At 39.1% G+C, this 15,486-nt stretch overlaps 1 protein-coding gene across 1 annotated transcript in view; it reads right to left on the reverse strand.

Moving 5' to 3' along the window:
* TTLL5 (tubulin tyrosine ligase like 5) overlaps nucleotides 1-15,486 on the reverse strand; it is a gene marked incomplete at both ends in the record, with an annotated part of 184,253 nt that overhangs the window by 107,298 nt on the left and 61,469 nt on the right. Inside the window, 4 exons of the mRNA XM_084241198.1 lie at nucleotides 2,499-2,590; nucleotides 2,835-2,948; nucleotides 13,163-13,257; nucleotides 14,424-14,485. Coding sequence (XP_084097324.1) covers nucleotides 2,499-2,590; nucleotides 2,835-2,948; nucleotides 13,163-13,257; nucleotides 14,424-14,485 — 363 coding nt within the window. The remainder of the gene's footprint in view (nucleotides 1-2,498; nucleotides 2,591-2,834; nucleotides 2,949-13,162; nucleotides 13,258-14,423; nucleotides 14,486-15,486) is intronic.

The raw sequence follows: 15,486 nt of genomic DNA on the forward strand, positions 1-15,486 counted from the left end.
CACTAGGGCATAAACCATAACGAACTGTTCAAAATGAGTCATTAGAAATGAAGCAGTTTGGGGAACAGAAGACAATATATGCAGAAAAATGAAGATAATTACTGCACGCTTCTCATCAGAAACCAGCAGAGATAATGGACAATACTTTTAAAGTGCTGTGAAAACAAGTGTCAACCTAGAACTCTATACCAAGTAGGAAAAAAAATCCACACCTTTCGATAATGAGATTAAAAGAAAGATTTTTATAGACAAATGGAAGTGAGAGAACTCATTACGCTATGACAAATACTAAAGGAAGTTCTTCAGGTGGAGGAAAGTGATAGCAGATAAAAACAGAGATCAACACAGAAGAACAAAGGACACTGAAAAACAAGAGCCCTGAGCACATATAAGCGGCTTCTCCTCCCATCTAGATTTCTTTGCATTACAGTGGACTGCTCAAAGTCAAAGTCACATTATGCTGTGGGATCTACCCTGAGTTAAAATGTATGACAATACTAGCACAAAGGGCAGAAATGGAAAGGTTTGTAAAGGTCATAAAGTTTGTAAGTTAAAGCTAACATAGCATGACAGTAGGTTAGACTGTGATAAGTGAAAGATGCAGGTTGTCACTCACAAAAAAAAAAAGGTAACATGAAGAGGCCGGAGAAATTAATTCAAAGAAGGTAGCAGACAATAAAAAGAATAGGTTAAACAGAGAAAACAAAAAATGAAATGACATGTTTAGACCTAATCACTTCACCAGTTCCTAGAACTGACACAATGTTAACAGAACACTTGTACCCTCTGACCACTATCTCCTTATCCCTGCCCCCACCACTCCCACCGTCCCAGGCAGTCACCGTTCTGTCTCTATGAATCTGGCCTTTTTTATTTTTAGACTTCACATATGAGTGAGAACATGCAATATCTGCCTTTCACTGTCTGGCTTATTTCACTTAGGATTATTCCTCTGGGTTCATCCATGTTGCTACAAATGGCAGGATTTCCTTTTTTAGAAACCCACTTAAAACTTCAAGCTACAGAGAGAAAATGATGGAAAAAAATATACCATGCAAACACTAGTCATGAGAAAGCTAGAGTATTTCATAACAGATAAGTAGATTTCAGGAACATTATCAGAGATAAATAGGGACATTTCATAACAGTCAAGAAGACATAATAAATATAAAGCATATGTAACCTAATAACAGAATTCCAAGATCCATGAAATGTAAAACAGACACAACCAAAAGACAAAATTGCCAACTTTATAATTATGATGGGAGATTATAGTACCAGACTCCCAATAATTGACAAAATTAGTGAAGATAGAGGAGATCTAAACTAAATGCTCAATCCCCTTGACCTAACAGACATTTATAGAACCCTCCACCCAAGAATAGCAGAATAGATAATCTTTTCAATGTACTTGTTACATTTGCCAGGATAAACCGCATTCTGGGCCATAAAATATGTCTCAGTAAATTTTAAAAGACTCAAGTTATACAAAATGTATTCTCTGAGGACAACAGAAGTAAACTGTAAATTATTAACAGAAAGACTGCTGGAAAAAATCCCAAATAATTGAAAACTAAGTATCACACTTCTATAGGAACCCATAGGCCAAAGATAAAATAAGCAGGGAAATTAGAAGAAAGTATTCTAAATAGAATGAAAACAATGAAACAAACAAAAATAAAGATACAATCAGTTTTGAAAACTCTGCAAAAGCAATACTTTATAAGAAATTTAGGGGGCCTCCCTTGTGGTACAAGGGGTTAAGTTGTAGCACCATGAAGCTATCCACAGCCACTGCAGCACGAATTTGATCCCCAGCCAGGGAGGTGACCCACATAACGCAGCAGACCTCTCCTGTCTCACCTGCTGCTCCCCTCAGCAGTGTATTTCAGTCATTCTGCCTGTTCTGCTCCCCACTCTGTCTCTGGTGAACCCTCTCACCGCCCCCCCACCTCTGGCCTGCACCCTAGCACTTGTATGCATAAATAAATAATCTTTAAAAAAAAAAAAGTTAAAAAAAAAGAAATTTATAACATTAACCACTTATGTAGAAAAGAAGAAAGGTCTCAAATCAGTGACTTTAGCTTCTAGCTAGAAAAGAAGCAAATGAAACCCAAAGTATTTTGATAATTTTGTGTTGTCTTTCAAAATAAATTTTATTTTATTTTATATGTATTTTACATCATTCTTGTACAATGTCTGCTTTCTCCTCTCAGGTTTTAAACTTTCTTTGTGAATTTCTACACAAAAGCCCGCTACTGGCTTTTGACTGGAACTGCACCGAGTGTATATAGATTCATTTGGGGAAAGTGGACATTTTGACAACATTAAATTTTCCAATACATGTTTAGATCTAGTTCTTGAGTTGGGTGATAGTAACAGTATTATAAATAAACAAAGGCCCCACATGGGTGGCAATGATGACAACGTGTCACAATTATTACAGTTTCTGTGGACTTGAAGTACAGGTTAAAAACAGAAAAGGGCCGTCACCTCACCCATATATTTCCCACGTCTCTGATGTCGGGAATATGCGGATGAATCCCCCTCGCCGGTCGTTCTCTTCCTTTACCCTCCGTAGAACTCTGATCTGCATGGAGAAAGAGAACATAAGGTAGGTACTTATTCCGAAACACTGAGGATAGTGACAACCTATGAATGTGAAAGAAGCAGAAAAGAGGAATTAATTCCGCTTAAGATGCTGCTTCTGAGGAGCGGTTACTCCCACCTGCCTCTCTTTGCAATTGTAACACACAACTTCGTCATGAATCAGTCACTGATGTTCACTGAACCCGGTGTTAACCCACAAAGACCTAAAGTGGGGTCATCTTTACCTCTTCCATTGACAGACCAAGCACAGAACCACCTAACTTCCCCGGCACCTTCTCCCGGGCAGAACCCACGAGGTTTTTCATTTCCGCATCACTGGCAGAGAGGGGACGGGCACGCTAAGGGGAAGAAAAAACAAAAACCATTCTCATCCTCTTCATTTCCCTCTATTCATAGTCCCTCAACATCATTATCTTTCCGAATATGTATAAGCTCACATCCATTTTTTTCTGTAATTAATGTCTTCACCTGAAACCCTGGGAAGTAAGTCAGTGCTAGTAAACTCACAGGCAAGAGGAAAAAAACAGAACAGTAGGAATATACCATGGGCTGAGAGAAACAAACAGAAGAAAAAGAAAGATAACACGTGACATTCTAAGCTACCACGTATTCCTCCTCATCCTGGTTTTAGCGTACATCTAAAATTGTTGAGGATATGGGAAAAATTTGAAAGTAACGTCAAATAAGTGTGTATTTATTTAGGTAAATAACTCTAGTCTCAGCATGGCGGAGAGTAAAGAGAACTGAGACATAAGACAAGACCAAGGAGCAATCTATTACGTCACAGATGACATAAAAGGCTGGTGTGTTTTAGAACTTGAGGGGGGAAATGCAGAGACGGAGCCACGAGTGACACAGAACAGCCAAGTCAAGCAGCCGAAAGACTACAATGTGAGAGACATGGTGGCTGCTGGCCTCCAGGAAACCTGGAACAAGGACAGCTGCTCTGGACCCTCCAAGGAGGCCTCACTGACCCCCAAAGTGAGGTAGGCTACCTTAGCTTCTGACTTACAATCAGGAAGGTCACTGGAGAACAAAAGTTTTGAGTGATTTTGATGTTATGGAAGCAGAGAAATATAAAGGCAACAAGATCATCAGATGGCATGCAGCATAGGAACGCACAGCATGACTGAGACGTCAAATAAATCTGCCAAGTAAGAAGAATAAGAAATAAATCTAGAAATGTTGGTGCAAACTGTCTTTCTAGATTCCTAGAAGCAACTTTAACCAGAGAAGTCCTATTTTCGGGGGTGATTGTTCATTTTCTCTTGGTGTAGACTATGGAAAGGCATTTTGGTAATGAACTTTTGACCTTTTCAGCAACAGTAACTGTTACGGAATGAATGTTTGTGTCCTCCTCATCTTTATATGTTAAGTTCTAAGCCTCAATGTGAGGGTATCTGGAGATGGGAGAAAGTTAGGGTTAGTCAAGATTAAGAGTGTGAGGCCCTGATCGGATGGGATCAGTGCCTTTGAAAGAGACAGCAGGAAGCACAAGCTCTCTCTCCTCCCCATACTCTCTTGGCACACTCAAAGAAGAGAAAACACAAGTAAGATGGTGGCCACTTGCAAGACTACAAGGGCCCTCAGAACAAAACCGAGCTTGCCAAGCACCTTGACCGTGGACTTACCAACCTCCAGAACTGCGGGAAATAAATTTCTGTGGTTTAAGCCACCAAGTCTATGTTTTTGTTAAAAGAGTCCAAGCAGCCGAATACACCTCTGCACACAAATCATCAGGAATAGTTTTACCTTTGGCCATAAGGGCAATCAAGACACACTAACCTCAGTGCTAGTACGGGAGTTACAAAAATTAGTATTTTCTGACAAGCAACTCTATAATGAAATACTATGTAGAGAAAAACCATGAAGTTAGCAGATCGATATAAGCAACATATGAAAGTAAGGACTTCTATTCAGCTTTTCCTGTGATCTCCTCACCATCCAGAATAGTAACCGGCATGGAGCAGGAAACTAATAAGTACTTGTTGAACAAATAAATAAATGAATGAATGTGCTGACACACAGATCAATCATCATTGGCGTTAAACTTTGTAGAGGACTTCGGAAAAAACTTCAACTTCAGTCCAATCTTTGAGGACACATTAAACATTTTGAGTTGGATGAGAGGGAAATCAAGGGGAAAATTAAATGATTTGGGAAGGGAATCAAGAGCATTTTAAAAAAATTCTTTAAAGTATGAATGCTTGCTTAGTGTATGATTCAGGAAAGCCAAATATTAAATGCATGCTTTGAGGCCTCTTCTTGTTTTCGCATACTGTTGATATTTACTATTTGCGAAAAATCCTTAATCTCCTTCACATGTGACCACAGGGCTCAGATGAGAAAGTCTCTGGCAAAAAATCCTCTAAGGCCCAGTGACCTCACAGTTGCCTGCCCCCACTATCTAATACACCTTAAAGTCATCTGATTTATGTAAGAGCAAGGACGAAGTCAGCATTCATTTAAGTAAGGCAATAAAAATAAAGATTAACATCTAATGAGCACGTCTAAGTTTTGTTTTTCAAATTTTGTTTTATTGCTTTCTGTTTAATTTTTGTTCCTCTTATAGTCTTTTTTATTATTGGTTTTTTAATGTTTATTTGTTGTTTATTTTTCTATTTAACCTTTTTCTTTTTCTTTTGCCTCTCTATTTTTTATCTTTGTGGAATTGCTTCACCATGGAATGGTACTCTGGCTTCCAGAGAGTAAGATTATGATGATATTGCAATTTCCCTCTACTAATCTAAACTAGTTAACTTTTTCTGCCAAACACTTGGTTGCTCACAATCTAAAATTCTAACTAGCCACTGTATGCATGGACCTATGCTGTTTGGGTGAGACATGTAGGAATTCAGGCAGGTGCTTCTGGGTGGGTACTCGGAAAGTTTGAAAAAGAAAGGAGCTGAGAGGTGATGGTGACTTGTTAGTAAATGCTCCAACTGCTAACTCCCTTAAGCTGACGGTTTTACTCTTGCAGTGTCACAAATATCACCAGGCTACAAAGACAAGTCAATGACTCCTCTAGGAATGGGGGAAGGAGGATGTGACTAGAACTCCTTTAATGTTATCACTTAGTTATTTCAATCTAAACCATAACAAGGCTGTGAGTTAGAGAAATGTGAAAAAATTGTAGTTAGGGAAGTCTAGATATAGCAAATGCCTATGAGAATTCACCCAGGTTTGCCATGTCTTTGGGGAAGCTACTGGAAAATATAAGACTAAAAATTCGAATGTATTTTTGCCAATCTCTGCTTTTCAATGACTTTGATACTAGAGACAATTTTTTGTAACCAACATAAAATTTGCTGTATTTTATTTCAGGCCATTGGTTGAATCCTATCAATATTTATTAATTAGATGGAGATTAAAAGCCAAAGAAAAAAGGAATCTGTCTTCTCTGAAAGGCCATCAGGACTGTCAGAAATAAGGGCAAAACAGTCCAAATGCAAGATACTTTGTAGTTTGGCTTTGGGTGCATCTACTACTTTCTGAGTAAAATAAATCTACATTATTTTGAATGGTTGACTGGATGCACTAAATAAAGCTCCCTAGAACTTAAAGAGAACCACTGCCTCTGGATAGATGACACATGAGTTAAACTATTAGGTGCTCAGATAGACTTTAACTGCCAAATTACTGTCCAGGTAAGAATTGTGCCATGCAGGATGCATCAAAGATATTAAGTTATCATTAGTATAATTTATAATTCAGAAATACATCCCAAAAAGAAAGTTTTACATACCTAACCTTTATTACTAGGAAGAACTGGCTGAAAATGTTGACTCAGAAAAATGATTCTTAGCCTACAGAAAGCTGCAAGTATGAGTAATAAAAAAAATGGACAAAATGTAGAGTATGAAATAAAGGTGATATATCCCAAAAAAAATCATAATTGAGGGGCAAAAGAATAATATTTTAATGAAGTTTTACAAAGCTTGGCATTCTATGTTGAAAACAAATTACCATGACAGAGATCGCTCAATTTCTATGTGATTCAATGTGCCATCTAGAAAATAAAAGTTAAAATCAGGCTTAAAGGTAAAATGAATTAATGCTATCCAAAGAAAGAATATGAACAAAAGGGACCATGTATCAATAAATTTGAGCAAAAAGATTAAAAAATGATGAATATAAAAGGTTTATAAGTAATGATAACCAGAAGTATACTTTGAAATTAGAGAGGGAAAAGAAAGTAAATAAACCTTTATTATAGTTAAAAAAAAAAAAAAAAAGCGGAAGATGGGGGATCTGTAGCATCTGGAAATTTGGAATAAATACAAGTCAGCAGGTCTGAGAGACATGCATCTTGTTATTAAGGGACCTGGCTTTAAAAAACAGAAAGACTGGGCCTCCCCAGTGGCGCAGCGGGTTAAGAGCAGTGCTGTGAAGCTGTCCACAGCCTCTGCAGCGCAGGTTCAATCCCAGCTGGTGAGAATTCCACATGGTGCAGCAGACCTCTCCTATCTTGCCCGCTGCTCCCCTCAGCAGTATATTTCAGTCGTCTGCCTGTTCTGCTCCCTGCTCTGTCTCTGGTGAGTCCTCTCACCCTCCTGCACCTCTGGCCTGTACCCCAGCTCTTGTATAAAAATAAATAAATCTTTAAAAAAATTAAAAAATAAAAACCAGAAAGACTTACCAAACCACTTGCAATTATGTTTGAAAAATCATGAAGAACTGAGGAGGTAACAGAGGAATAAAAAAAAACAAATGAGGTGCCAATATTCAAAAATGTAGGAAGTGTGCTCCTGGTGATTACTGCTGGGTAAGTCTAACCCGAGTCCCTAGTGAAATAATGGAACAAATATTTAAAAAAAAAAAAAAAAAAAGCCATAAACATTTAGTGTTTAATGGGCTCAGGAAGGACAGTAGCATTGAGCCTGCTTTATTTACTTTAAAACATAAATTTTTATTTTTAGGACAAAATTATAAAAAAAAAAAAGGGGGGTATATAGTGAAAATCTTTAATGTGTTTGGATTTTAGAGAAACATTTGTAAAAATTTCATAAAATTTTTGCTTTATGTTTTCTTTTTCTTTTTTTTTTTAATAGTTTGGTAGTTTTATTTTTTTATTTTTATTTATTTATTTATTTATTAATAGAGGCATGTTTTATTTATTTATTTGTTTGTTTGTTCGTTTTTGTTTATACATGCACTGGGTACAGTCAGAAGCGCGGGAGGGTGAGAGAATTCACCAGAGCCAGAGCGGGGAGCAGAGCAGGCAGAAGGACCAAAGCACACTGCTGAGGGGAGCAGCGGGCGGCAGGAGAGGTCTGCGCGCCATGTGGGACCCTCCTTCGGTGGCCGGGGAGCAGCTGAGGATCGAACCGGCGCCGTAGAGGCCGCGGGCAGCTTCGCAACCCAGCGCTCAACCGCTGCGCCACCGGGGAGGCCCCTGCTTTATGTTTTCAATCAGGACTCAGCGTCATGATATAATGAATAAAATACTTAACGATAAGATAAATAGTAGCGAATCAAGTTAGGAATTGCTTTCTGGAATGGGTATTAACTAAGCATTATTTGACTCTTCAGGAATGTCTAGAAGGATGGATGAATGGATAGATAATAAATCTATTAGTATCTATGAATAATAGTAAATTATGAAAAAACATGATTATAGATAAATGAATATCAAGGTAACACCAGATACTGACAATGGAAAAGAAAAATCAAAATAGGGCTTAAACATGTAAAAGAGAATAAATCTTCTGAGGGTAAACTGTGTGTTCAGAACTACCCTAGATATTTTACCTATGTTTTATCACTTCTTTCTCACCGTAACCCTATGTATGTATTATTATCTACATTTGACAGATATGAGCCTCAGAGAGATAAGAGCACTGGTCCAAGATCTCACGGCCAGCTATTAGCAGAGCTCAAATGTAAACCCAAGAGTATCTGACTCTAAAGTCCATGTTCTGGGCCTCCCCGGTGGTGCAGTGGTTGAGCGCTGGGTTGCGAAGCTGCCCGCAGCCTCTGCAGCGCCGGTTCGATCCTGCTCCCCGGCCACTGGAGGAGGGTCCCACATGGGCGCAGACCTCTCCTGCGGCCCGCTGCTCCCCTCAGCAGTGTACTTCGGTCCTTCTGCCTGTTCTGCTCCCCACTCTGGCTCTGGTGAATTCTCTCATCCTCCCACGCTTCTGACTGTACTGGACCCAGTGCTTGTATAAATAAATAAATAAATCTTGAAAATAAATAAATAAATAAAAATAAATTCCATGTTCTCCCTACAAAACCATGCCACCTGCCTTGGACCTGTATTACTAAAAAGTAATTTCCAGTGAGTGGAAAATCTGAACCACAGACATTCAAAGGAACGGAGATTAAAAAGGAATAATTAGACAACAGGCAAAGAACTGTGACTTCACAATCTGTACACAACAGAAGAAGAAAACCCAATATTGTCTAAGTGGCCAGAGTGGAAAATTTCTTTCCTTTTTTTTACTTAGCCCTGATGAAACTACTGTGCAGTGGAGAGTGCTTCATTAACAGAAGGACAGTGACTAAGTAAAATACTGCAAAGAACAGCAGTCAGAGACGTCAACATGTGTACATAAAGCTGGCTGAAAAAAAGCCAGAGAGATTTTGTGTCACAAAGGAGTGTTCACATACATAACTACAAGAGAGAAACTGCCTGCGGGCTAGTGCCACAAATGGCAATTCAAGCAATGGAGTTGGATATAAAGGAATTAAAATGGGCAAAGGGAAATTAAGATTAGAATTACATGTCAAAGACACTTCTTTGGAGTCAAATTCACAAGGCTATGAAATAGTACTTTGTGTTCTCCTTAAGCTCAAGAAATGTTTAGAATGTAAACTCTTTGAAGTCAACAGCCTTAGTTGTTTTTTTGTTTGTTTTATTTGCCATGGAGAACAGCTAGCACACCTTAGGTACTTGCTAAATATAAAACATTAAGCATCAAAGAACTCTGAACTCTAACTAAATACCCATAGCTCTTATTATAAAACCACATTAACCAAATATTAGAGAAGACAACCAGTAAGTTGTTCTGCATTTTTTTTCCATTTCTTGGATTCATATAAACCATGTGACTCACTTTATCAAAAACGGTAGCTAAGAAACTTACAAGGCTAGCTCTTGAGCTTAACAGAAACTGCATCAGGGAGCACAAACGTCAAAACAAATACACTGGAGCTTTTTGCTAAAGAACTAATAGTGGCAAATGGCACACTCACATGTGAGGACATCTACATCTTTTAAGTCAAAGCGTTAGGGGGAAAGGATGTCCCGAGCAAAGTCCATAGAGGCTTTGTGGACTCCACCCCTACTCCAGACAAAAGCCATCAAGACACTGGGAACTACAAATCTCATCATCACCAAAGGGAAGGCTGCTGGGACCTGAGGGTGGGGTTAGGCAGCCAGGTTTGGTATAAAACCAGCCATGTGGGCCTTGGGTCTTTCTCTTGGCCTCACGGCTCTTGGCTTTTCACCAGCTCTCAACATGACACTGGGATTCCAGGTCAGTGGAACTGGTAGGACGCATTCACGAATTTATCTCCCTCTTCTTCTCCCTGAATTATTCTTCATTTCCACTTCTTTTGTAAATAAACTTTCTATTAACTTTTTGTGTGTGCCTGCAGTTCAGTATTAATAAATCCCTTTTAAGGATGCAGGTAAGGACCCACAGTCATGCAACCCGTTTCATATCGGGGTTGCCCTGTAACAAGCAGCAAGCAGCAGTGGTACTTAACACCACTGCCCTAGTGTGTCAAAAAGATGTTAGCTTAGGGCCAAATACTGCTAACAAGAAGAGGAAGAGGACAATTGCTGGTCATTAAGAGATGAAGATAAAGTATTCTGTCTTTGTTTTAAAGCTAGTGTGTGAGACACAAGCAATGGCAAAGTTTCAAAGGTTCATAAAACCAGAAATCACCATATACATGAAACTAAATCACCATATATATGAAGCCCAATACTAATGTGAAAACATTTCCAATATAAACCTACTGCTAATAATGTTTCATGATATCTGAACAAAAGAAAGGTTATTTGTGAATGATAACATTTCCTTTTTAGATATTTTGGTCAAAGTAATAGGTAGGCCTCTAAACCCTGTTCATCACTTAAATTCAACTGACTCCATCACAACATAATCATCACATATCAGGAAAAGAGAATTTATAAGTTCCTGAAACTTGTACTCTTACAGTCTATATCCAAAAAGACCTCTGTGTATTCATTTCCACTTATTCTATATTATGCTCTTAAGCTGTTCAAAAAGCAGGTACAAGAGATATGTACCAGGAACAAGTAATGCTGAAAGGTTTTCCCTTTGGTGAATGGAAATAAAAAACTTTTAGTTTCCACACGATCCAGAACTTACCTGTCTGACATATGATGACTAACACTATGCAGACACTGGACACTATAAAAGTCAGGAGGGAATAAAGCCTTATCTCCTCCTAACATGCCTATGTTTTTCTGCCTCCTACATCTATGATACAAAAAAGGAAAAAAATGATCTGTAAGCAGAGACTGAAAGCAAGAGCACTATACTTTGTGCTTGGAAGAGTTGAGTTAGTTACTTTTTACACTGCTTTTTCTCCTCTGCGTATCTATTCCAGTGTCAGTTCACCAATGAGAGACAATCCTGCCAGGGACTGAGGATACTCAAGTGAACTACTGCACCTGACAAGCTCATCCATTCAATATACATACAGCTAACCTATAGTTTCTGTGGCCTTTAAATCAGTGTCCTGTAGGCCACAGATGATGAAGTCATGCCATTACTTACCACTTAGCAAAACGAATGGGGAATAGATTCTCTACAATTTCCAGAGTCCCTAGCCAATAAAAGCCAGCAAGCAAGCAAAGCAAAGGGATCAATTCATCCAAGACTGACATCCAGCTACCCCTAGAGTGAAACTTGGCAGAAACCATGTTAAAGCTGCACGAAAATATCCAAGTCCTTTATATATAATCCTGTGGCTTCTGCCACAGACACTGCAGAAAACAATTTGCAAAGGAATGTGATTAGCCAAATTCAGTTTTCTTAGTACACTTAGGTTAATCCTCTACTCTCTTTATTAAAAATTAAAGGAAACCCTTTGATCTGTGATGATGTAGTGATCAGGTACAAATCTGTTGCCTGGTTTTACTTCTAATCCAAGATAATACCCTTTAAAGTATAGAATAGCCTGTTTCACATCACACTACCAATATAAGCAGAGAATAGCTCTTGAGTAGAAGGTCACAGACAGGCAGTCCTTAGACTGAATCCAGCTCAAAGACATACTGGTTGGTTTGCAAACTCTGATTTTTTTTTTTTTTTAATGATTAAACTAGCTCCAATATTTTAAAATAAGATCTGATTTATCTTGACAGTAGGAAGATCTGACAACACTTGGACCACACTTGGACCACACTCATGCTTGGCAAAGATCAGCTATAACACATCAGCTGCCCCTTTTTATGAGCCATGCACTCTAGTTTACCAGGTACATTGCTCTTAGCTGTGTTATACCTGGTCCTATTTACTCATTTGCAATGCCTGCTTGTAGCATTTGTGTTTGCAAGCCTTGTTCTAATGAGACCAGCAAGCAAAAGGAAGAGGTGGAGGAAGAGAACAGGGAAGGGTGCATGGCTAAAGTGGAGGTGTAGAAGGGATAAAGAGAGGGGGTAAGGAGAGGAGTAAGGAGATTCCCCCAGCTCTCCCTGCCTTCAAAGAGTGGACAATCTAGCAGAGAAATGCTGGACAATTTAAAAGCAACAAGTCAAGGAATGTAGAACAATGCAGTGGAGGATAAGTACATAATGTTGAAATGAAAAGTAAGGCACGACGGTATGGGATGGAATGTGAAATGATCTCCAAACTTCTAAGCAGGCAAGGTAATCAGTCCAAATGAGAAAAGAGGCGAAAAGTGGACCTTTTAGATAAGAAGAAATAATAAAGAGAAAGAAAGGGAAGTGGAAACCAGCCAGGCCTAGACAGGTGGGGACTGATTACATGATGGGGTGAAGGCACTGAACGACTGATTGGCTTGGCTGGAATAAAGATGCAGAGACACTTAGACTGGGCAATACCAGATCAAATGATGTTTCAGGCAGGTACAAGTCTCTTTAGGCACTTATCTCACTGAATACCCCCTGGTCATAGAGGATCCTTTTGAAGAGAATCTCTTGTACAGAAGACATTCTTTCAACTGAGAACCTTCTTCATGAAGCTAGTCTGAGATGAAAAAAAAAAAAAAATGTAGCAAAGTGATGACTAGATTTTGTAGCTTCCTCTCTGTGCTTTGTTTATATGTAAATCAATTTGAGAAAAAGGAGGTGAATTTTTTTAAGAAAGAGAAAGAAAAAAGGAAAGATAAGGAGAAAAAAAGAAGCCAAAAGGAAAAAAACAAAAGCAGAAAGTTTGTTTGAAAGCATTGAAAGAAATAGCGATTAGCTTCAGCTGAGTATAACTGCCTCCTGTCTAGATTGATGCCCACATTCTCCTGCTCTCATATCCAGTGCTCAGCTCACTCATTTACATCAGCTGCCACTTTCCAGTAAGCCTCCTCTGGGCTCCCTGCTGCTGAATTTGCTTACCTGAGGTTTCTGGAAAGGGTTTCGCCTGGAAGACTCAAAGGTGGGATAAACTGGCCGGGTGGATGCCCGCTGGGAAGGATCTTGGCACACAAATCCTGAATGGGGAATGGGAAACATTAAAACCTGCCAATTTCTAAGAAATTAGTGGGCTTAGCTGCACCTTTTCTTTAGATGTACAAACTCAGTTTCACTGTCCTAGGTATTACAGAGATCTGTCCTCAAGAGGATTATGCATGAGTCTCCCCTATACACACTCCACTTGAAATTCAAACACCGTAACTGAAGAGAAGAAAGGAAAATACACAGTTAAATCACCTTACTTGCTGGGGAGCTGCAATGTGATTCTGATGGAAAAAGGAGATGGAGATTTTTTTTTAATGAACTTCAGAGTAAAGTACAAACGACTATTAAAAAGCACTAGTTCTTAGTTTAAAAAAAAAATCATTTCGAAGTGGCTTCCTGGATGGTGACCAGACGATAATGTTTCTTTATAGGGAGGATCCAGAAGCCAGTGAGGCGTCTGGTGCTCTTATAAGATCTACTTCTAGATCCACTGAAGGTGTCTACTGACAGCGTCTGAAAAGACATCGGCTTTGTAGATTATCTACGGTTTAAGGAATTAGGTTTGGGCTAATTTCACTTATTTCCTAAAAAAGAAATGGATTCCCATCCAAGATGAACAAAATAGCTAAGTTTTGCAACATCTGCTGGCACACCAAGTACTAGTTCATCTCACATATATTTTATTATGTCTTTTCAGAATTCTTAAAACAAAAACCAGTAAACCACAACATACCCACCTGTCTGCCCATGTCCATTTCAAAGTTTTAGTTTATCTGTTCAAAAGTGTTTTCTCCACTGGCCTGCTTCAGTTCTAACTACTGCAGAAAGGATCATGTGACACTAGTAAAGACTGTCCAGTGGAAATATAACTGGTCATCACCTGTCTAATAAAGCTTCTTCAGTGGGTTATCCCAGCTGGGACAAAATACACTGTCTCCAGATCTCTGCTTAATTCTATTCCTCGGCTCATGATTCCTATGCCCCAGGAATCAGGTCTCAGTCCTAGTTGTGGTTCAGCCTCAGGACAGGATGGAGCCAGGGGGAGCAGTAACACATAAACACTTCCCTAAAAATATAATTTTTTAGTACAAAACATTCAGATGACTTAGGAACTGCCAGTTGGCAACACCTATAGAGCCTGACAAAATGGATGCTCTGGTTAACTTTTATGTGAGTTTTCAGAAACTCTGCTACTCACCCACAACAGTGAACATATCTGAAATCATACTGGCTTTAATCTTTAGGTCCAGAGGTGCATCACTAACAGAACAGAGAAAGAAAAGAATAATTGATGATTCCGCAAATTAACAGAATAGCTGCCTGCCCCTTGCTGGTCCCAATATAGCAAAGCTTCCAAATGTCGACGAGGAAAAGCACATAAAGCACACCAAATCCATGGAAAAAGAAATCTGGGCAAAAATACTAGAAATAAAAGTCTGGTGTGAAACTCACTCTCTGTAAAGCAGGCCCTGCAAGGCACTGACTCCCTAATAGGCCATCTTTTCATTCCAGATCTTGTGCAGTTCAAATTTTGCAGAAGTCAAGAACACTGCTTCATCATCACGTGGATTTTAGAGGTGCAGACATTTAATATGCTGTTTCGCGAGTGTGTCTGTCATTCAAATTATTTTACTGATGCAATAGTGGAATCAAAGAAACTTTGCCATCTTTGGGGTTTTTTTTTGTTTGTTTGTTTTTTTGCAAGGCTTACGGTTTTTCTTATAAATCAAGCCTCTTAACTTTGTAGGCTTGCAAATGAGGGCAAAAAAATACAAGTTATACCAAAATATCACCAGATGATGCAGCGGAAACTCACATGGAAACAGAAACAACAAGGTCACTGCCACTGGCTGTAGTGGTGAGGCACTCCTCCCACACACCCAATCACTGTGGTGACTGGACCCCATGAATCATTCTGGGCTCCTAACCTGCCATGGGCTTTGCTGGGCAATATGCTGATTTAACGAAAGCATAGCGCCACACCTGGAGCAATTGTAATACTGAGCTCTACACCTTACTGTTGAGGCTAAGCCAGAGTCCTGCCCCACCAAGGAGTCAATCTGTTTTTATTTGATTCCTCGGCATTGTGCCAACATTTCTCATCCTTAAAAATGCAGTAGCTGGGTGGTCTCTGGCATAAATCTCCAGGGTGCTCTAGCTATTTAGAGGAAGAGTATAGCTAATAGAAATTCTGGCTCTAACTGCAGATATAAGTAGACACTTCCCTGGCGTTAAAAAAAAGGTTTTGTTCTTTCTGTTAA

Source organism: Talpa europaea (genome assembly GCF_964194135.1).
Source record: "Talpa europaea genome assembly, chromosome: 8".
Taxonomy (NCBI): domain Eukaryota; kingdom Metazoa; phylum Chordata; class Mammalia; order Eulipotyphla; family Talpidae; genus Talpa; species Talpa europaea.